General features: G+C 64.2%; 2 protein-coding genes across 3 annotated transcripts; one reads left to right on the plus strand and one right to left on the minus strand.

Annotated features, from left to right (window-relative positions):
- Positions 1-20: 20 nt before the first annotated feature.
- Positions 21-1,554, plus strand: GEMIN7 (gem nuclear organelle associated protein 7). The gene is made up of 2 exons (XM_068910407.1): positions 21-185; positions 1,178-1,554. The coding sequence occupies exons 1-2, from the start codon at positions 119-121 to the stop codon at positions 1,531-1,533; spliced, it is 423 nt and encodes a 140-aa protein (XP_068766508.1). The 5' UTR covers positions 21-118; the 3' UTR covers positions 1,534-1,554.
- A 304-nt stretch (positions 1,555-1,858) lies between these two features.
- On the minus strand, positions 1,859-14,966 carry CLASRP (CLK4 associating serine/arginine rich protein). 2 transcript variants are annotated; one of them, XR_011134949.1, is made up of 21 exons: positions 14,848-14,961; positions 12,888-13,108; positions 12,299-12,396; positions 11,563-11,664; positions 10,354-10,433; positions 9,921-10,005; positions 9,325-9,470; positions 8,874-8,970; positions 8,508-8,586; positions 8,189-8,262; positions 7,563-7,604; positions 7,174-7,395; positions 5,993-6,244; positions 5,276-5,455; positions 5,016-5,059; positions 3,307-3,367; positions 3,148-3,206; positions 3,004-3,050; positions 2,834-2,916; positions 2,108-2,132; positions 1,859-1,978 (listed from the first exon to the last, which is right to left on the minus strand). XR_011134949.1 is itself a non-coding variant. In XM_068910390.1 (21 exons), the coding sequence occupies exons 2-21, from the start codon at positions 12,984-12,986 to the stop codon at positions 1,936-1,938; spliced, it is 1,914 nt and encodes a 637-aa protein (XP_068766491.1). In that variant the 5' UTR covers positions 12,987-13,108; positions 14,848-14,966; the 3' UTR covers positions 1,859-1,935. The 2 variants fall into 2 exon arrangements, 1 of the variants encoding a protein (XP_068766491.1); XM_068910390.1 differs by having other exon boundaries at positions 5,020-5,059; positions 14,848-14,966.
- Positions 14,967-20,377: the final 5,411 nt, after the last annotated feature.

Raw genomic sequence — 20,377 nt, forward strand, 5'->3', positions numbered from 1 at the left:
GCGCCGGGCTCACGTGAGTGCGTGACGCGCTTCCGATGCCGGCCGGGAGGTGGAAGGCGGCGGCCGCGAGGGGCCACGCCGCGCGGGGGTGACGTCACGCGGCCACGCGGGTCCCCGGATGCCCCACGCGTGTGGGGGGCGGCCCGCGCGCGGCGGGGCCGGGCAGGCGCTGAGTGAGGCCGACGGTGCGTGCCCAAGCCCTCTATAGGGGCTTTGGGGGCTCTATGGGGGACACTGGGGGGTCCACAGGGGCTTTGGGGGCTCTATGGGGGGCTATAGGGGCTCTGGGGGGACACTGGGAGGTCCACAGGGGCTTTGGGGGCTCTATGGGGGGCTATAGGGGCTCTGGGGGGACACTGGGAGGTCCACAGGGGCTTTGGGGGCTCTATGGGGGGCTATAGGGGCTCTGGGGGGACACTGGGAGGTCCACAGGGGCTTTGGGGGCTCTACGGGGGGCACTGAGGGGCTCTAGAGGCTTTGGGAGCGTTATAGGGGCACTTGGGGGGCTATGGGAGCTTGGGGGCTCTCTAGGGGGCACTGAGGGGCTGTAGGGGCTCTGTGGGGACACTGGGAGGGTCCATAGGGGTTTTGGGGGCTCTACGGGGGGCACTGAGGGGCTATAGGAGCTTTGGGAGCGTTATAGGGGCACTGGGGGGGCTATAGGGGCTCTCTGGGGGACACTGGGGAGGCCTGTAGGGGCTTTGGGGGCTCTATGGGGGGCACTGAGGGGGGTCCATAGGGGTTTTGGGGGCTCTACAGGGGGCACTGAGGGTTTTGAGGGCTCCAAGGGGGACATAGGGAGGTCCATAGAGGGCTTTGGGAGCTCTACAGGAGACACTGGGAGGGGGCCATAGGGGTTTGGGGGCTCTCTGAGCTTCAGGAGCTCTATAGGTGACCTGGGGGGCTCTATACAGAGCACTGGGGGCTGTAAGGATGATTGGTGGGGGCCTCAATAGGGGCACAGGAAAGGGGTATGAGGGGCTCTATGTGGAGCAGAGCCCACTCCAGGGGAGTGCAAAGGGGAACATGGGCCATAGGATATCGGGGCTCTCTCTATGGATTGGGGGGTGGTACTGGGGTAGGAGGCAGAGGGGACCAAGGAAAAGGGGACGGGGGCCACCCCCTGCCCCCAACATCACCCCCAGTAGCCCCCTACTTTTTCCTCCCTGTCCCCTAGGAGCAGCCGGGCCGGTGCCAGTGGGTGTCATCCGCCTGCCGCGGGGCCCGGAGGGCTCGAGCCGCGGCTTCGCCCCCAGCTCGCCCCGCTTCCAGGCGCTGGGGCCCGGCGGGGTGCTGGAGCAGCAGGGGCGGGCGGCGCTGCGCGAGCGCTACCTGCACAGCCTCTTGGCCATGGCCGGCCGCCGCGTGCGCTTCGCCATGTACGAGCGGGTGAGCGTCGCCGCCGTCTTCGGCGCCTCCGACATAGACGTGCTCAACTTCCAGGTGTCGGAGCTGCAGACGCCGCTGGGCGTGCAGAAGGAGGCCCTGCTCCGCTGCGCCGACATCATCGCCTACACCTTCGACCTCGAATAAAACCTCGCGCTCGCTCGCTGCCTCGCGTTTCCCTGGGACCCCTCGAGCGCGTGGGGTGCTGGCGCCATCCTTAGGGCAGATGGTGGGACACAGAGCTCGCCCCCCTTCCCCACGAAGCTTCCAGAATGGAGAAATAAGGTGGAAAATCACCTGGAATAGGCAGGGAATAGCCCACGCAGGGCACCCAAGGGGTGTCATCCTCCTTCCCTGTGTTGGAGCAGCCTGGTGCAGCCACCCGAGTGCCAAGTCCCACTGGGTGAAACAGCGGGGCTTGGAGGAGGTCGGCTGCGCCCAGCCGAGGCCCTAGAAACTGCTGGCGCGGGGAGGGATTTCCTTCTTTATTTGATAACGGCACATAATGAACAAAACCAGCAATGTACAGCGTCTCCCGGAGCCGGGCTGTTAGTGGCGGTAGTGAGGGCTCCGCGACCGGGACCGGGACCGCCTGCGAAGGGAGAGGGGGAGATGGGCTGCGTAGAAACGGGCTCTGCGGCCCCCCTAGCCCACGCTGGGGACCTAGAGCGCCACGGCTGAGGCCAGCCGCACGCGTGGGACGGGGAAGACGCGAACATACCTCCTCGAGGAGCTGTATTCCCGACCTGCAACGCAAGGGAGACATGAGTGAGGCAGCACCCACGGCTCTGGCACACCTCGGGGAAGGGGTGGGTGCTCCCAGGCCCTGCCAGTGGCCATTTTCCACCCATTTCCCCTCAAGATGAGGTGCTTTCACCTATTCTCTTCCATCAGTCCCCTTTTCTCTTCCTAAAAAGGCTCACAGGGGGCAGAGCCCTGCTTAGTCCCTTCCAAACCCCGGTGGCCCCATTTCTAATCCCTTTCAAAACAGCCAACGCTGGCAGCCTCCCACCACAAGGAAGGATTTAAAATCGGGTTTAAGTCATTTTCAGGTTAAAGGTAATAGTTCTGTGACTACTACAAGCACCAACAATTCTCCATCGCTTTTTTTGGAAGCACCGCGCCAGTCTCTGGGGACAGCTGAGACTCCCTCTCCCTGTTTTCCACCTCCCCACTGCCCGGCTCGGGGCTGGCGGCACCACGTGAGCCCTCAGCTGCCATCCCCTCTCACAGGGACAGCGCAGGGCTCCTCTCCACCCAAATCCACGCGCTCTTACACTGTAAACCCAGGTACTCTCCCACTGCTACGCTCTCTTCTGTCACTTGGGTAAAGCTGGCAGCTCGGCTTTTAAGCTCTTTGCCCTGACTCCGTACGCATTTGCGGCATTTGGGGGTCCGATTCCCCTACTGTATTTACTAAAATCCCACTTCTGAGCCTGGTACTCACTGTATCGCGGGGACGGAGACCGGCTCTGCCTGCTGTACTGCCTCTCCCACTCCTCCCGCTCTTTCTCACGCCGCTCTCTCTCCCTGTGGAGAAAGGAGGGTTAACCCCGAGGCCTTGCCCTGCCTGGAGCCGCCCGGAGAGTGGAAAAAGGGAAGGAAAAGGGTTTTTACTTCATGCGGATCTTCCGCGCCATGGCCCGCAGCTCGTCTTCGCGCTCCTGCAAGAGAAAACGTGCCCTTAGACCCTGCCCTGAAAAACCTCCATCCCCGACAGCCAGTTGTGCTGGAGATGGGCTCAGCCACATCCACCCCTACCTGTCTCTCGTGTTCCTGCTGTAGCATCTTCTCCTGTGCTGCCTTTTTGTCAGCTTTAACTGCAAAGAAAGAGAGAGAAGGGGTCAGTGAGGGCGTGAGAGAGGTGCCAGGGCCCAGCCCAGCAGCACACGCCAGCCAGAGGGAGCTGGTCCTGCTTACACTGCCGATTCAGCGCCTTCTGCATGCGGAGCTTCAGCTTCTCCTGCGGCGTCAGCTTGGGCTGCGAGCGAAAGCAGAGCCACGTGTGAAGGGGCGCACGAGGACACGGTGCAGCCAGACTGGACCAGCCCGGGGCTCCCGGCCCCAGAGGAGGAGGCGAGACACCTCGTGGGCCAGCATACGAGGGGATCAACCCTGGGGCCGAAAGTCTCCCTGCCTTCCCCTGCCCTCACCGCAGCGGACCTTGAAAGGATCCGCAAGGTGCCTGGCCGTGGTCTCAGCGAGATCCTGCGGCAGCTGGATCACTGGCTGGATGTATGAACCAAAAACCCCAGCTCTGAACCTCTGGCTCCAAGCAGCGTCCCATGGCCCAGGGCTCGGAGCTGGGTCCGCCTTCCCTGCCAGAGGCATCGCTGGAGCCACCCACCTCGCCGAGGTGATGGTGCCACCTCCTCTCCAGCCGATCCCTCTGATCCAGGCCCTCCTCTGAACCCCGTCTGCCCTGCTGGCTCTATTGCTGGAGCTGCTGCCGGCTCCAGAGCCCACAACCCAGGCGTCTCTTTGCTCGCAGGGGCCTGAGCAGGGCTCTGAGCCCTGGGGAGCTGCCAGGCAGGCTGGAGAGCCAGGAAAAAAAGGGGCTGCAGAGCCTGGCAGGAAGCTAAAAGATCTCCCAAGGGTGGGCAGAGAAGCCGGCTGCAAGACGGTCCCAGGGCTGTGCCTGCCGCGAGCCGTCTTTGTTTGCACCCAGGATGGAGCCCCCAGAACTGTCCCCCACAGCAAGCTGGCCGCCTGGCACCAACTGTCCCTGAGCAAAGGGGGACCTAACTTGTTGCCCGCGCACCTTGCTGGGACAAAGATGACAGTTCACAGTTGACAATGGCATTGCAAATATGAGCTGCTCCCTGCCAGGCCCTCCCAGAGGAGCATGCACAGCCCTGGGAGGTGGCATCTGCACCCACCTCAGCCTGCCCGGGCACAGCCACGGGGTGCCCTCCGCATGCAGGGACCCCAGGCACGGGGTGATCTGTGCGAGGCCGCGTGGACAGCGGCTGGGGGCATCTGGGCACGGCCCGAAGCCACACGGAAGAGATTTGCGCAGGGACAGAGCCAGAGAGGATAGCCCTGCCCCGAGCCCACCACCACCCCGCAGGCAGCACAGACACCTCCCTCCGAGGGCAGTAACGGCTCCCCGACCACGTGCCATCACCTCTGCTCCACAGAGCAGCGGCGGGGACACGCTAGGTGTGGAGACGGCCACCGGCTGGGTGACAGCGCCCCAGAGACAGCCTGGGGCAGTTAGGAAAGGAGGGAGGCAGCTCCCAGCTTCGTGACCTGCACAGACACCGCTGAGCCGCGCAGCACATTGGCATCCCCACCCTGCGCCAGCTGCGGCCAGGATCCCGGCTGAGGAAGGTGACAGAAAGGTCCCATCTCTGACTCCCCCACCCCGACTGGGACTTCCCCACTGCCCCTAGAGCTCAGACTGCTCTGTGCCCCGCTCTCGTCTGAAGCGCTGGCACCCAGCAAGCCTGAGCTCCAAGGGGGAGCAGGCTCGAGCAGTGCCTGTGCCCGGCAGAGGCGGGGACGGGTCGCGGGGTACCAGGCGCAGCCACTGCCAAATCCCTGCACCTCCTCCAGCCCGTCCACTATTGTGTCCCTTAGTCTGTTCTGCAGTGATGTGAATTAAACAGGTGAGGTTAAATTCTTACTGACTTTGGCAGCTCCTGTCTCTTTACCAGCAGCAGTGTCAGCCCTAAGAGCAGGGGAAAGAAAAAAAAAAGAGCCGGGATCAGCACAGACAGGACAAGCCTCTCTGCCAAGAGCCGCTCATGCTCCAGATGATATTTGCTTTCTCTGGTGCCCATTGAGGGTTGAGCTCTGCCCCGCTCCCGCTGCGTGGGAAGAAGTGGGGCGTCTGGCTGCTGCGCAAGGCAACGCAGCCGCTCTCCTTGCAGCTTTCCTCACTCACTTTTTCAGTTTCTCCCCCACGGCTGGGGATGCTGCAGGCCTCAGCGGTTTCTCTCTCACTGGAGACACCGACTTGCTGTGGCTTCGTGAATCGCTGGGGCTTCGGCTGCTCGGGCTGCTGCTCCAGTGTCTGCTCGACCTGCCACCCCGCCGGTAGCGCTCCCCGGATCTGGAACGGCTCCTGCAGGGAGGGAGCTGGGAATCACATACAGCTCTCTGAGGAGAATCAGCTCTTCCCAAAGCAGCTGGTAGCAACGGGGCCACAGGGCAAAGGAAAACCCCCGGACAAGACCCATCCTGCAACAAGACGGGCTGGGGCTGACAGCACTGAGCAGGGAAGAGCCTGGGGGACCACACATTGCCCCAGCGCCAGCAACGAGCGCCTGTGCCAAAGCCACCAACTAGCATAGTGAGAGATTGGATTTTTTCCCCTTCAGCCAGCACTTGCAAGACTCCTTTTAGATACAGGGACCAGTTTGGAGAACAGGGCATAAGAGATGCGGGCTTACTCAGAGGTGGCAAAACAGGGTCTTATTGCTGCCTACAGCTAAACGGTAGGTTGTAGAGAGAACTGAGCTGAATTAACCTGGCAGGAGCCCAGTGAAAAACAGGAGAAATGGCCACAAGTTGGGAAACTTGAGGGGGAAATCAAACATTGCGATGGGGCTGGGGGATCCTCCATCCTTGCAGGTGCCCCATCTCCTCTCTCCTGGCTCACCTGGAGCGGCGGCGGGAGCTGTAGCGATACCCCCGGTCGGGAGAATAGGACCTGGAACGGCGCCGACTGTCCCGCGAGCCCCCTCCGGAGTACCGTCGGCTCCGGCTGCGGGAGCGTGAGTACCGGCGGCTGTGGGAGCGGCAGTAGCGGCTGGAACGGTGGTACCCGCCGCCTCGGTGCGACCGGGAGCTGGAGCGGGAACTGGAGGACGAGGAGGAGGACAGGGACGTGGAGGAGGACGAAGAGCGTCTCCTAGAAGGGACACACGGGGCAAGTGGTTCAGGCATGGGGCGGATGAAGCAGGGCTGGGACTCCCACCACCGGGCAGAGCAGCAACTGGGAGGTGGTGCGGCAGGACCCCGCTGACGGCCCCTGGCTCAGGCGCAACCGGGCGCTGCAGACGATGGGGGCTGCACTGCGAGGAGAAAGCAGACACCTCCCCTCCCCTGCGTCAGCATTGTGGCCTGATCCCTGGCCTGGCACAGCCAGAACGGCTCAAAAACTGCCCAGCTTCGTGCAAGAGAGATTTCCTTGCGGGGCAGCAAGCCACATGCTGCGCTGAGAGATGGCCTGCGATGGTCACTGCCCAGTTCCCTCCCCAACCTCCCAAGGAACAACCCAGATGCTCCCTTTCCTTAGGGACAGGAGAAGGTTTGAGTCACACCTGCATTTCTGCTTCCCAAATCCCCCATCCCACAAACTCCAGGAGGGCCCAGAGGTGCTGCAAAGTCCCTCTCCGTGAGCCAACAAGCTTTGCTCTGATACCACGACATCTCCCTCTGCCCCGGCCCAGCAGCAGAGCTGGGTGGGCACCTGCCGGGACCTGGCAAGAAGGACCAGGCAACCTGGAGCCCCGTACGCCTGCCCCACGGCTCACTGAATCGGGGACACAGCCTCTTTCCAGTTGCCACCTGCTCAAATCTCTCCCTGTCCACCCTCGGCAGCTCTGCATGGCTTCCCCCGGCCTTGCTGCAATGAGCCACCCACTCCCTCCTGGGACATTCCCCCTTTGAGAAGGGCCAGCAGCCAGGCCACGGATGTCGGGAGAGCCCCCTGCCAGCGTCTCCGAGCAGAACCATCCCGGCTCCAGGCCCACGAGGGGCTGGGCGGTCTGCCTGGCCCCTGCTGTGCTCTCTGCGGTTAAGGATTGGGAAAGCGAGCCAGATGGGAGAGTTACCGACCGGGAAGAGGTGCTATGACCTGCCGCAGTGCTGCCCGGCTGCCCTGGGGTGGAGCGCTGTTTGCCGAGCGAGGTGGCTTTCCCGGGGACGCCGCCAGCTTGCGCGGACGCCGCCTCTTCATCGCTGCCGCCGAAGCTGGTGATGAAGGTGATCTTCTCCTCGTGGCCAGGAGATGGCGAGCGGGAACGGGAGCGGGATTCAGAGGTGGACTCTGAGGGAGACCTGCGAGGCAGCCGGGAGGGAAGTGGTTTCAGCTCGGGAGAAGGGAGCTGCCGAAAACGTTCCCTCCCAAAAGCACAGAGCCACCAGGTGCCACGTTCCTCAGCGAACGCCAGGACCCGCAGAACTAGGACAGCCCGCTCACCCATCCCTTCCCGGGAGATGCTCACCGTTTGTAGGGATCGTACGTGGGGCTGTCTCTTCGGGCGTAGCTGCCAAGAGAGAGACTGTTAGGGCTGTGTGCCTGCAGGAGGTCTCCAGGGCACACAGCCCCACCTGAAGGCCTTTTTCAAATGATGGCTTCGGGTGCAAGCAGAGCATCAGGAAACCCCGCTGGCAGAAGGTGACATCCGCCAGGACAGAGGGAGGGCTGTAATTACCACCAATTGGCAGAAGAGCCAAGTTGTTAACTGCCTTTTAGTTGTTGATAGAGGCCTAAGAAGCCAGCGCTCACCCCTCGGTCAAGGTATCGCAGAGCGGACAAGCACTGCAAGACTCGCTAGACTTATGGGCAAAGCCAAAAAATGCGAGATGAAACCTGGCACCTGCCCCAAACCAGAGGTCAAATCTCAGGAAAAGCAGCCTGTCCCCAGCCTGCATTGTCCTGCACCCTCGTGGCGCATGCAAGCTCATGCAGCCGGCTTGTACACAAATGGAGCCTGAGACAGAGGTCCCTGGAGCAAAGCTGCCTTGTTTCGGGCAGTGAAGAGCTGCCCAGACACTGGGGCAGGACGGAGATGAGCAGACCACGAGTGGGGCCGAGCTGTAGCTTGGCTGGAGACTGCGCGGAGCTCACCTGGGAGGGCTGATTTTCCTCCCTTTCAAGCGTTTCTCTCTGAACTCCCTCCTCTGGCGACGAGAGCGACGGCCCTAGGAGAGAGCAGCCCAGGAGCTAGGAGACGGGACGGGCTCAGGATGCCTTCCCAGGTGTTTACAGGCCCCTGCGCCCTCCCTACCCCAAGCGGGGAGGCAGAGGTGCCTGTGCAAACATGGAGGGATCCCACGTGCACCGGCACAGATGCCCCAGTGCTCTGGGAGGCTCCCAGCCAGGCCAAGGCTCAGCAGCTTGCAGCGATACAGCAAGACAGGGCACAGCTAGTTACAGTTGCCCTTACCGAGTACATGGCCTTCTCCTCTTCCAAGGCTTTGGCGTGTTTAATTGCTTCTGCCTCCTCTTTGTCTTTTCGCAGCATCCTTCCAGAAAGGAAAAAAATATCTTCAACCAGGCGTTGCCAGAGTCCCCAGCCCCTCAACAGACAGACTGTACGGCTGTCCGGCAGCACCAAGCAAGGCCTCGTAGTCACCTCGTCCCAGTCACCCATACCGCGCCTGTTTCCAGAGCCCCCATCCTAAAAATGGGGGCAACCACAGAGGATTCATCCCTCGCTGGGAAAAGGGAGGCTTTCGGCAAGGCTCTGCCAGGGTCCTGGGCCTCTCCCGACCCACCGAGGCTGGGGTCTCAGCTCAGCCGTGAGCCTTACCTGACAAAGTCCCCCTCTGCCATGCCGTATGTGGTCGCCTGCTTGTTCAGGTCGGCCACTTGCTCCTGATTCAACTCGTCCACGTCCACTTCGACATCTGCAAGCAGAGCATGGGAAGGCTCAGCGTGCTCGGAGACCCCGGGGGGAAAAATCCCCCATGCAGCAAGGGGACGTGCTTCCTCCCAGGCCTGGCCAGACTCACTGCAGCAGCAGTTCAAGGCTGCGCACAGCCTGATTTTGTGCTGTGTTTAGCAAAGCCAAGAGAGCACAGCACGTGGCACCGCATATCCCCTCCGGCAGCCGGAAGGGAAATGCTCCTGTGTCCTTCCTTCTAGATGGTGCAGCCATGGAGAGGCAGATTTGGGCATCACGTCTGCCAAAAGGGAGTTAAACAGCCCGGGAGAGCTGTCACAGGGCAAGCGCGCAGGCAGTGGCAAGGCAGGGCCATTACCAATATCGGGGATGACTTCGTCTTCATCCGTGTTGCTGTCCTCCTCAGAGTCTTCCTCATCCCCCCGCTTCTCCAAGGAGTTCTCGAGCTCAGCTACGGTGCTGTCCTCGTACGTGTAGCCAATGGAGGCCTTTTTCTCCGCCAGCCTAGGCACAGACATGCTTAGCCCCTGTCCACCTCTCCCCTCCATCCCGCTGCTCCGGGCCGAGCGGCATACAAAGGTGTCAGAGTGGAAAAGCTACCTGGGATAAAACTAGCCTGCTCTCTGCCTCCCCCTGGCCAAAATCAATGCGCTCAGCCCCAGCTCCGGAGGTCCCCAAGAGGGCTGCAACCACAGGGCCAGGCAGGACGTTTCAGCATGGGGACGCAGGGGACAAGCTAGATTCCACTTCGGAGCGTTGCCAAAGAGCAGCCGAGCAAGGACAGCGCAGTCCAGGGGCTGCTCCATACCTCTCCCAGTACAGGGTGACCTGGGCAAACTGGGGCTGGGCTGAGCGATGGGTGGTTCTGCGGCTGGGGAGCCATGCTCCCAAGTACAGCCCCAAGGACGTGGATGTGACACCCGCTCCGTTACCCTGAGGCCTTTTCACACTCACTTCTTTTTCTCATCTTCGTTTGGCTTTTGGAGTCCCCCGTAGAGCTCGTCGATGTAAATCTGATAGAGACACTGCTCCTCAGAGACTGGAACGACACAGAAGAGAAGTTACCAGCCTACTTTATGCCTGCTTGAAAGAGAACAGCTTGGTCTGAGAGCTGATTCACCACAGCTCGTTAAGAGGGCTTGGGGCACGTGGCAGCTCTCCTGCAGACCAGGCTGAGAAGGAACAAGCCTGTCCCTGCGCCGTGTAGCTGCTGCCACCTCGACTCCCCCACAAAACCCCACAGGGAGCAAGGGGCCAGCCATAACCTGGGCAATTCCCAGCAAGGAAGCCTGGAGCTGGCATTGGGAACGGTGCCTCGGGCTTGCTTTGCCTCAGCAGAGCCATTTCCAGCTCAGCCCCGACTCCCCCGTTTGCAGGGGACACTTACTGCCAGCAAAGTCGTTCTGCACCAGGCCTCTGTATCGCTCGTAGTTGCATTTTCTCTCGTCGGACTCCTGCTCGGGGGAGCTGGGAAAGACCAGATACAGATATTAGCACTCACAGGTCGTGGGAAAGACAGAGCCCCAAAACCAGCCTCAATTCCTCTCTCCCAAAGGGATTGTGGTCTCTCAAATCAAGCCAAGGCTGAAAAAATAGTTCCTTTCTGCTGCCCCATATTGTTCAAACAGGGCAAGAACAAATCCTCAGTACTCAGTGAGATTGAGGCCAGGGATTTCAGGGAGCAGCAGGCGATTTCTCCACCTGCCCTTGCACAGGGCATCACAGGCTGGTCCAGGATCCCCTGAAAAACCCAGAGCAGGAGCCGAGCTCCTTTTAAAAGCTCTCCACCCAGCCATGCCAAGGCCAAAAAAAGGTAAACAGGAGCAGCAGCAGCAAGCAGGTGTAAGAAGGGAACCTGGCTGCTCTCCACAGAGCCCAGCCCCGGTCAGGAGGGGACTTTGTCCCTGTGCCGTCTGCAAACACCGAGCTTGCATGCATGAGGTGGAATGGGACTGGGCTCTCGGCTCCACACCTGACCAAAGCAGGTCAGGACCAACTCCAGCAGGTTGCTCAAGTCGAGCGCTGAGTATTCGCCAGACACAGAGCTCACACAGCCTTTCGGGGCTGTCGCAGGGCTTAATTTACCCGTTTGTGTTTTAATTTATGGCCGTCGTCTTGCGTGCTCTGTAAAGAGCCTGGCTTTGTCCTCTGTAACCTTCTTTTGGATATCACAAGCATCCTTTGAGGCGCTCCTTCGCTTCCTTTTCTCCAGGCTCAACAAGCCTATTGTCTCAGTGTCTCCCCGTCTGTCCTGTGCTCCAGCCCTGACCATCCCACTGGACCCCAGGCAATCCTTAAACTGAGAAAGACCCCAAGAGCCTGGAGCCAGCATGTCAGGAAGGCCAAGGAGCTTTTAGAGCCAAGCTGCGCGCTGGGAGCATCAGCTGTGTGCGCTGAGCTCGCACATCTCATCCCATGCAGCCGCACAGTAACGTCGCGCCTGGACCCAGCCGGGATCAAAAACCTTGGGGAGCAGCTTCAAAACGGACCAGAAAAGGGCAAATCCAGGCCCTGGGCCCGGCGTTGGCACAGCCCTGTCTCAGGTAGCAAGCGCGGCTCCCGAAAACGCCAGGCGGCCCTGTGCCCCGCGGCTTACATGGGGTTCAGCAGGGGCGGCGTGTACATGGGGATGTAGTCCAGGTGCGCCCGCACGTCGAAGCGGTCGATCATGTTGTTCGTATCCCCCTGCCACGGCATCCTGCGGGAGAGAGAGGCCGTCAGCGACCAGCCTGGAGCTGGAGCAGCCACCAGAGGCGACTCCTGCCCCAGGGGAGCAGAGACGGCCAGGCCACACGCCAGGAAAAACGCCAGGAAGAGCAGGACCCTGGCCGGGATGCACACGAGCAGCGCAAGCCTGCACGCTCCCTCCCAGCGCCACAAACGAGCACACTCAGCTCCTGCTGCATTAGTCACTGCCTAACGAGGAGGGGGAACAAACTCATTAGCTGTGACAGTGTCTTCTAGAAGCTCTGCCGTAGGAGGAGCTGAGTCCTTCTCATCGCTTTGATGAAGGGAAATGGCCCAGATTTTATTTCCAGAGCTAACAACGAAGGAGGCAATCCTACTTGCTCGGCATCTCCGCTAGGGAAGCGCCAAGAGGAGCAAAGCACTTGGGAAAAGCAGGAACCACGAGCCAGCCAAAAAGCCTCTCTCTAAGGTCTGGCAGGAGATAAATTCAGTGCTCAAACAGGACCTGCGAGTCTCCTGCCAGCCAGGCTTGTTTTTTTAAAGACCCCTCAGCTGCACGAAGGGAAGGTGACAGCTCCAGGGAGCCGCTAACGCCCTCGCGAGCGGGGAGAGACCGTCTCTGCCCCCCGCATGCAGCTACTCACATGTTGACGGGGCTCTCGGCGGCGAGGGCGACGGCCGAGTCCAGGTGCACCTTGCAGGCCCGGCCGTGGACCTGGAGGAACTGGGCTGGGTCCTTTTTCTAAGGGGAGTAGAAAGGCCAAAGGTTTAGGGAAGAGGCATTTCCAAGGGGGGCAGTTCTGTCCGCATGGGGTCGAGGCAGGCAGAGAGGAGCAGGGCACCCGCCCGGGGGCGCCCACGGCGCTTCCTGCGGCTGGACAGTGACAGATGCCTGCAGAGAGGGCTGTGGCTCCGTCTTCCTCCCCTTTCCAGCCCCCAAAACCGCAGGAAAGCACCCACGCGATTCCCAAACACCAAAATCAGCACTTCCTACCCTCCACAGAGCAGCCTACCGGGGACTAAATCCTCCCCTGAGGCTCTTCTTCTTCCCTCAACCACAAGCAAAACTCTCTGCGAGACGATATTCCCAGCCTGGGACACGCACGGCCCCCCCAGCCTGCCCCAACCCCGCGAAGGAGCGGGAATGCTGCTGGACGAGGGACAAACGCCCAGTTTGCGGCGCACGGCTGGGCCGGGCCAGTGTCGGGCAGCCGCGAGCCCGGGGCGACTCACGATCTTCTCGTAGTACTCGCGGCGGCGCTCCGCTCGCTTCTTGTAATCCACCATCATCCCCCGGAGCTTGCGCTCGTGCTTGCGGGCCTCGTGCCACATCGCGCTGTCCCCGAGCTGTCAAGGAGCGGCGTGGCGACGAGGAGACGGCGCCGGCAGAGAGGCGGGCGGGTGGTTTTCGGCACGGCGGCGGACGCACCGGCGGGGACGGCCACTTCCCCTGTCTGGTGCCGGAGGCCCGTTAGGTGGCCCAGAGCCATCGCGGGGCCGCGGCCACCCGGAAAGGGGGGACATGGGCCACCCCCTTGGAAGGGGTGAGGGGTAAGGGAGGGGGGACCAGGGCTCAGGGGGACACTGGGGAAGGGAGGGGCCCCTGGGTGCCCCTTGGCAGAGGTGACAAGAAAGGGGATGGGACGAGAGCTGAGGAGACAGTGATGGGGAGGGGGAAATGGGGGTTTTGGGCGGGGGAAGGACACCAGGCATCTCCGCCGGGGAAGGGACTGGGGAGGGGGAAAAGGGGACTGGGACCCCCCCGGGGAAGGGACCGGCGGGGGGGGGGGAGGGAAACAGAGACCGGGACCCCCCCAGGGGAAAGGACTGGCGGCGGGGAGGGGGGGAGGGAAAAGGGGACCGGGACCCCCCCCCCCAGGGGAACGGGCCGGCAGGGAGGGGAGGGAAACAGGGACCGGGACCCCCCCCCCCGGGGAAGGGGCCGGCAGGGAGGGGAGGGAAACGGAGACCGGGACCCCCCTGGGGAAGGGACTGGCGTGGAGGGGGGGGGAGGGAAAAGGGGACCGGAAACCCCCCCCCGGGGAAGGAACCGGCGGGGGGGGGGGGAGGGAAACGGGGACCGGGACCCCCCCCCCCGCAGGGGAAGGGGCCAGCAGGGAGGGAAGGGAAACGGGGACCGGGACCCCCCCAGGGGAAAGGACTGGCGGCGGGGAGGGGGGGAGGGAAAAGGGGACCGGGAACCCCTCCCCGGGGAAGGGAACAGCGAGAAGGGGGGGAGGAAAAAGGGGACCGGGACCCCCCCCGAAGAAAGCACCGGCGGAGGGGGGGGGGAGACGGGGACTGAGACCCCCCCGGGGAAGGAACCGGCGGGGAGGGGAGGGAAACGGGGACCGGGACCCCCCCGGGGAAGGGACTGGCGTGGAGGGGGAGGGAGGGAAAAGGGGACCGAAAACCCCCCCCCGGGGAAGGAACCGGCGGGGGGGGGGAGGGAAACGGGGACTGGGACCCCCCCAGGGGAAAGGACTGGCGGGGAGGGGGGGAGGAAAAAGGGGACCGGGACCCCCCCCCCGAAGAAAGCACCGGCGGAGGGGGGGGGAGACGGGGACTGGGACCCCCCCGGGGAAGGAACCGGCGGGGAGGGGAGGGAAACGGGGACCGGGACCCCCCCGGGGAAGGGACTGGCGTGGAGGGGGAGGGAGGGAAAAGGGGACCGAAAACCCCCCCCCGGGGAAGGAACCGGCGGGGGGGGGGAGGGAAACGGGGACTGGGACCCCCCCAGGGGAAAGGACTGGCGGGGAGGGGGGGAGGAAAAAGGGGACCGGGACCCCCCCCCCGAAGAAAGCACCGGCGGAGGGGGGGGGAGACGGGGACTGGGACCCCCCCGGGGAAGGAACCGGCGGGGAGGGAGGGAAACGGGGACCAGGACACCCCCCCTCGAAGAAAGCACCGGCGGGGGGGGGGGGGGAAAGGACAGACGGTGACACCGCTCAACCTAGGGGAACAACCGGGGGGGGGGGGGGGAACCACAAGGCCCCAGGCCAACACCCCGGCCAGGCCGCGCCGCGCACACCCCCCCCCCGGTGCCCTCCGCTGCTGCCGCCACGGGTGGGGCGGCGGCGGCGGCGGGGGGGGGCAGCTCGGTGGCCCCGGGGGCGGATTGCGGACGGGGCCGGGCCGGGGAGGGAGGAGGGGAAGGGAAGGGGGCGGCCCCGCGCCGCCATTAGTCACTCACCACCGGGCCCGCGGCCATGGACCGACCCGGAAGCGGAAGCGCGGGAGGGGGCGGGGCTGGGGGAAACAGGAAGAGGGAGAGAACGGCGGCGCGTGGGGAGGGGTGGGTCACGTGGTGGGGGAGGAGCCAATGGGAGAGCCGGAGAGGGGCGAGGCCTGCGGGGGGGCACCACGCCCTAGCTGGGCGGGGTCTAGCGCGGGGAGGGGGAGGCGGGGATATGGCAGGGGGGCGGGGCCTGGCTCGGCTGCACCAGTTGGGACTGGGCCGGGCCGGTCCCAGTTTGGGGGCCCTGGTTGGGGGGTGGGGGAACTGGGCCGGGCCGGTCCCAGTTTGGGGGCCCTGGTTGGGGGGTGGGGGAACTGGGCCGGGCCGGTCCCAGTTTGGGGGCCCTGGTTGGGGGGTGGGGGAACTGGGCCGGGCCGGTCCCAGTTTGGGGGCCCTGGTTGGGGGGTGGGGGAACTGGGCCGGGCCGGTCCCAGTTTGGGGGCCCTGGTGGGGTGGGGGAACTGGGCCGGGCCAGTCCCAGTTTGGGGGCCCTGGTGGGGTGGGGGAACTGGGCCGGGCCGGTCCCAGTTTGGGGGCCCTGGTGGGGTGGGGGAACTGGGCTGGGCTGGTCCCAGTTTGGGGGCCCTGGTTGGGGGGGGAACTGGGCCCGGCCGGTCCCAGTTTGGGGGCCCTGGTGGGGTGGGGGAACTGGGCCGGGCCGGTCCCAGTCTGGGGGCCCTGTGGTGGTGGGGAGAACTGGACTGGTCCAGTCCCAGTCTGGGGGCCCTGGTGAGGGGGGACTGGGTTGGACCAGTCCCAGTCTGGGGACCCTGGGGGCTCGCACAAACTCACACGGGGCTCCACGGGCTCGTACGCATGCATGCCAAGCTCTTACGGACCCACACCAGGACCTGCGGGCTCCTACAGGCCTGAACGATGCCCTAGGGACTCATATGGGCCCGCACTGAACTCGTATGGGCCTGTGCTAGGCCATACAGGCTTGTATGGCCCCGTACCAGGTTCTACGGACTTGTTTGGGCCTGCATGAGGCTCTACGGGCTCGTATGGACCCTCGTGGAGCTTGTATGGGCCCACACCAAGGTCTATGGGCTCATACGGGCCTGTGGTGGGCTCTATGGGCTTGTATGGGCCCACACTGAGCTTGTACGGGCCTGCTTTAGGCCCTACAGGTTCATACGCGCCCGTGCCAGCCTCTATGGGCTTGTACGGTATGCCATGGGGATCCATGGGCTTGTACGGTCCTGCACTGAGCTCATATGGGTCTGCAGCAAGGCCTACAGGCTTGTACGGGCCCACACCATGCTCTGCAGCCTAGTATGGGTCCACTCCGAGCTGGTATGAGCCCGCGCCTGCTTCTATGCTCTCGGATGGGCCCTTGCTGGGCTTTACAAGCTTGTACAGGCCTCCACAGGGCTCCACAGGATGGTATGGGCCCACACAGAGCTCATATGGGCCCGTGCCAGACTCTACAGGCTTGTACAGACCCCCCACAGGACTCCATGGGCTCGTACAGACCTGTGCTGAGCTTGATGTGGGCTCATGCCAGGCACTACGGGCTCGTATGGGTCAGTGCTAGGCTCTACAGGCCTGTATGAGATGGCACAGGGCTCTACAGGCTTGTACAGATCTCTGCTGAGATCGTAGGCACTCATGCCTGCCCCTAATGGTTTATATGGAAACAAGCAAAGCTCATATGTGTCTGAATCGAGGAGCCCTTGCCGAGCTTGTACAGGCCCGTGGCGGCCTCTGCAGGCTCATGGGGGCTTGACCCGAGCTCTACGGCCTTCGAGGAGCCCTTGCCCAGCTCGTAGACGCCCATGGCGGCCTCTGCGGGCACGTGGGTGCCTGCCCCGAGCTCTACAGCCTTCGAGGAGCCCTTCCCCAGCTCATAGATGCCCGTGGTGGCCTCTGTGGGCTCGTGGGGGACCGCTCCGAGCTCTACGGCCTTCGAGGAGCCCTTGCCGAGCTCGTAGAGGCCCGTGGTGGCCTCTGCGGGCTCGTGGGAGACAGCCCCGAGCTCTACAGCCTTCGAGGAGCCCTTGCCCAGCTCATAGATGCCCATGGCGGCCTCTGCGGGCTCGTGGGAGCCCGCCGCGAGCTCTACGGCCTTCGCGGAGCCCTTGCCGAGATCGTAGATGCCCGTGGCGGCCTCTGCGGGCTCGTGGGGGCCCGCCCCGAGTTCTACGGCCTTTGAGGAGCCCTTGCCAAGCTCGTAGAGGCCTGTGGCGACCTCTGCGGGCTCGTGGGGGCCTGCCCTGAGCTCTACGGCCTTCGAGGAGCCCTTGCTGAGCTCGTAGAGGCCCGTGGTGGCCTCTGCGGGCTTGTGGGGGCCTGCCCCGAACTCTACGGCCTTCCAGGAGCACTTGCGGAGATCGTAGTCGCCCGTGGCGGCCTCTGTGGGCTCATGGGGGCCTGTCCCGAGCTCTACGGCCTTCGAGGAGCCCTTGCCCAGCTGGTAGAGTTCCGTGGCAGCCTCTGCGGGCTTGTGGGGGCCTGCCCCGAGCTCTACGGCCTTCGAGGAGCCCTTGCCAAGCTCATAGATGCCCGTGGTGGCCTCTGCGGGCTCGTTGGGTTCCTGCCCCAAGCTCTACAGCCTTCGAGGAGCCCTTGCACAGCTCATAGAGTCCCGTGGTGGCCTCTGCAGGCTTGTGGGTGCCCGCCCCGAGCTCTACGGCCTTCAAGGAGCCCTTGCCCAGCTCATACACGCCCGTGGCATTCTCTGCAGGCTCGTGGGTGCCCGCCCCGAGCTCTACGGCCTTTGAGGAGCCCTTGCTGAGCTCGTAGAGGCTCATGGTGGCCTCTGTGGGCTCATGGGGGCCTGCCCCGAGCTCTACGGCCTTTGAGGAGCCCTTGCCCAGCTCGTAGATGCCCGTGGCGGCCTCTGTGGGCTCATGGGGGCCCGTCCCGAGCTCTACGGCCTTTGAGGAGCCCTTGCCCAGCTCGTAGATGCCCGTGGTGGCCTCTGCGGGCTCGTGGGTGCCCACCCCGAGCTCTACGGCCTTCGAGGAGCCCTTGCCGCGATCTTGTAGATGCCCGTGGGGGCCTGTGCGGGCTTGTGGGGGCCCGCCCCGAGCTCTACGGCCTTCGAGGAGCCCTTGCCCAGCTCGTAGAGGCCCGTGGCAGCCTCTGTGGGCTCGTGGGGGCCTGCCCCGAGCTCTACGGCCTTCGAGGAGCCCTTGCCCAGCTCGTAGTCGCCCGTGGCGGCCTCTGTGGGCTCGTGGGGGCCCGCCCCGAGCTCTACGGCCTTCGAGGAGCCCTTGCCAAGCTCGTAGAGGCCCGTGGCGGCCTCTGTGGGCTCGTGGGGGCCTGCCCCAAGCTCTACAGCCTTCGAGGAGCCCTTGCCCAGCTTGTAGAGGCCCGTGGTGGCCTCTGTGGGCTCGTGGGGGCCTGCCCCAAGCTCTACAGCCTTCGAGGAGCCCTTGCCCAGCTCGTAGATGCCCGTGGCAGTCTCTGTGGGCTTGTGGGTGCCCGCCCCGAGCTCTACGGCCTTCAAGGAGCCCTTGCCCAGCTCGTAGACGCCCGTGGCATTCTCTGCAGGCTCGTGGGTGCCCGCCCCGATCTCTATGGCCTTTGAGGAGGCCTTGCCGAGCTCGTAGAGGCTCATGGTGGCCTCTGTGGGCTCATGGGGGCCTGCCCCGAGCTCTACGGCCTTCGAGGAGCCCTTGCCCAGCTCGTAGATGCCCGTGGCGGCCTCTGCGGGCTCATGGGGGCCCGCCCCGAGCTCTACGGCCTTCGAGGAGCCCTTGCCCAGCTGGTAGAGTTCCGTGGCAGCCTCTGCGGGCTTGTGGGGACCCGCCCTGAGCTCTACGGCCTTCGAGGAGCCTTTGCCAAGCTCATAGAGGCCCGTGGTGGCCTCTGTGGGCTCATATCAGCCCCATGCTCTACGGCCTTCGAGGAGCCCATGCCAAGCTCATAGATGCCCGTGGTGGCCTCTGCGGGCTCATATCAGCCCCATGCTCTACGGCCTTCCAGGAGCCCTTGCCCAGCTCGTAGATGCCCGTGGTGTCCTCTGCGGGCTCGTGGGGGCCCACCCCGAGCTCTATGGCCTTCCAGGATCCCTTGCCAAGCTGGTAGACACCCGTGGTGGCCTCTGTTGGCTCATGGGGGCCCGCCCCGAGCTCTACGGCCTTTGAGGAGCCCTTGCCGAGATCGTAGATGCCCATGGTGGCCTCTGTGGGCTCGTGGGGGCCTGACCCGAGCTATAAGGCCATCGAAGAGCCTTTGCCCAGCTCGTAGTCGCCCGTGGCGGCCTCCACAGGCTCGTGGGGGCCCGCCCCAAGCTCTACGGCCTTCGAGGAGCCCTTGCCCAGCTGGTAGAGTTCCGTGGCAGCCTCTGCGGGCTCGTGGGGGCCCGCCCCAAGCTCTACAGCCTTCGAGGAGCCGTGGCGGCGTCTCTGCAGGCTCATGGGGGCCCGCCCCGAGCTCTACGGCCTTCGAGGAGCCCTTGCCAAGCTCTTAGAGGCCCGTGGCAGCCTCTGCAGGTTCATGGGGGCCCGCCTCAAGCTCTATGGCCTTCGAGGAGCCCTTGCCCAGCTCGTAGAGGCCCATGGTGGCCTCTGTGGGCTCGTGGGGGCCTGCCCCAAGTTCTACAGCCTTCGAGGAGCCCTTGCCGAGATTGTAGTCGCCCGTGGCGGCCTCCACAGGCTTGTGGGGGCCCGCCCCGAGCTCTACGGCCTTCCAGGAGCCCTTGCCCAGCTCGTAGATGCCCGTGGCAGCCTCTGCGGGCTCGTGGGTGCCCGCTCCGAGCTCTACGGCCTTTGAGGAGCCCTTGCCAAGCTTGTAGAGGCCCGTGGTGGCCTCTGCGGGCTCGTGGGGGCCCGCCCCGAGCTCTACGGCCTTCGAGGAGCCCTTGCCAAGCTCGTAGTCGCCCGTGGCAGCCTCTGCGGGCTCGTGGGGGACCGCCCCAAGCTCTACGGCCTTCGAGGAGCCCTTGCCCAGCTCGTAGTCGCCCGTGGCGGCCTCTGCGGGCTCGTGTGCGCCGCTGCTCGCTCCTGCGTACTCGTACGCACCCACACCGAGCTCGTAGGGGATTGTATCGGCCCAACGTGTGCTCTACGGGCCTTCACGAGCCTGTACCGAGTTTGTTCAGGCCTGTTCCAGTTCCTATGGGCTCGTAAGGGCTCTCACACATTTGTTTGGGCTTGTACAGGCCCACGCCCCTCTCAGACGGGCCCTTGCCAGTCTCTGCGGACTCCTAGAGGTAGGTGTGGGCCCGTAAAAGCCCCTGTGGAAAGGGCATGGGCCCTTTTGAGGTCAGCGCTCGCCCGTACAGCTCAGCGCAGGCCCATACGAGCTCGTTGAAGGCCCCTACAAGCCTGTAAAGGTCCGTTCGGGCCTGTACGAACCCGTAGAGCTCATCACGGGCCCATGCAATTCCATAGAGTTCAGCAGAGGCCTGTAGGAGCTCAGCCTGGGCCTCTACTAGCCCATGGAACAGGTGCAGGACCAGGCAAGCCCGTAGGGGCTGGCTTGGGCCTGTATGAACTCAGCAAGGGCTCATACAAGCCCGTAGAGCTCGGTGCGG

This window comes from Struthio camelus, chromosome 16 (genome assembly GCF_040807025.1).
Source record: "Struthio camelus isolate bStrCam1 chromosome 16, bStrCam1.hap1, whole genome shotgun sequence".
Lineage (NCBI taxonomy): Eukaryota > Metazoa > Chordata > Aves > Struthioniformes > Struthionidae > Struthio > Struthio camelus.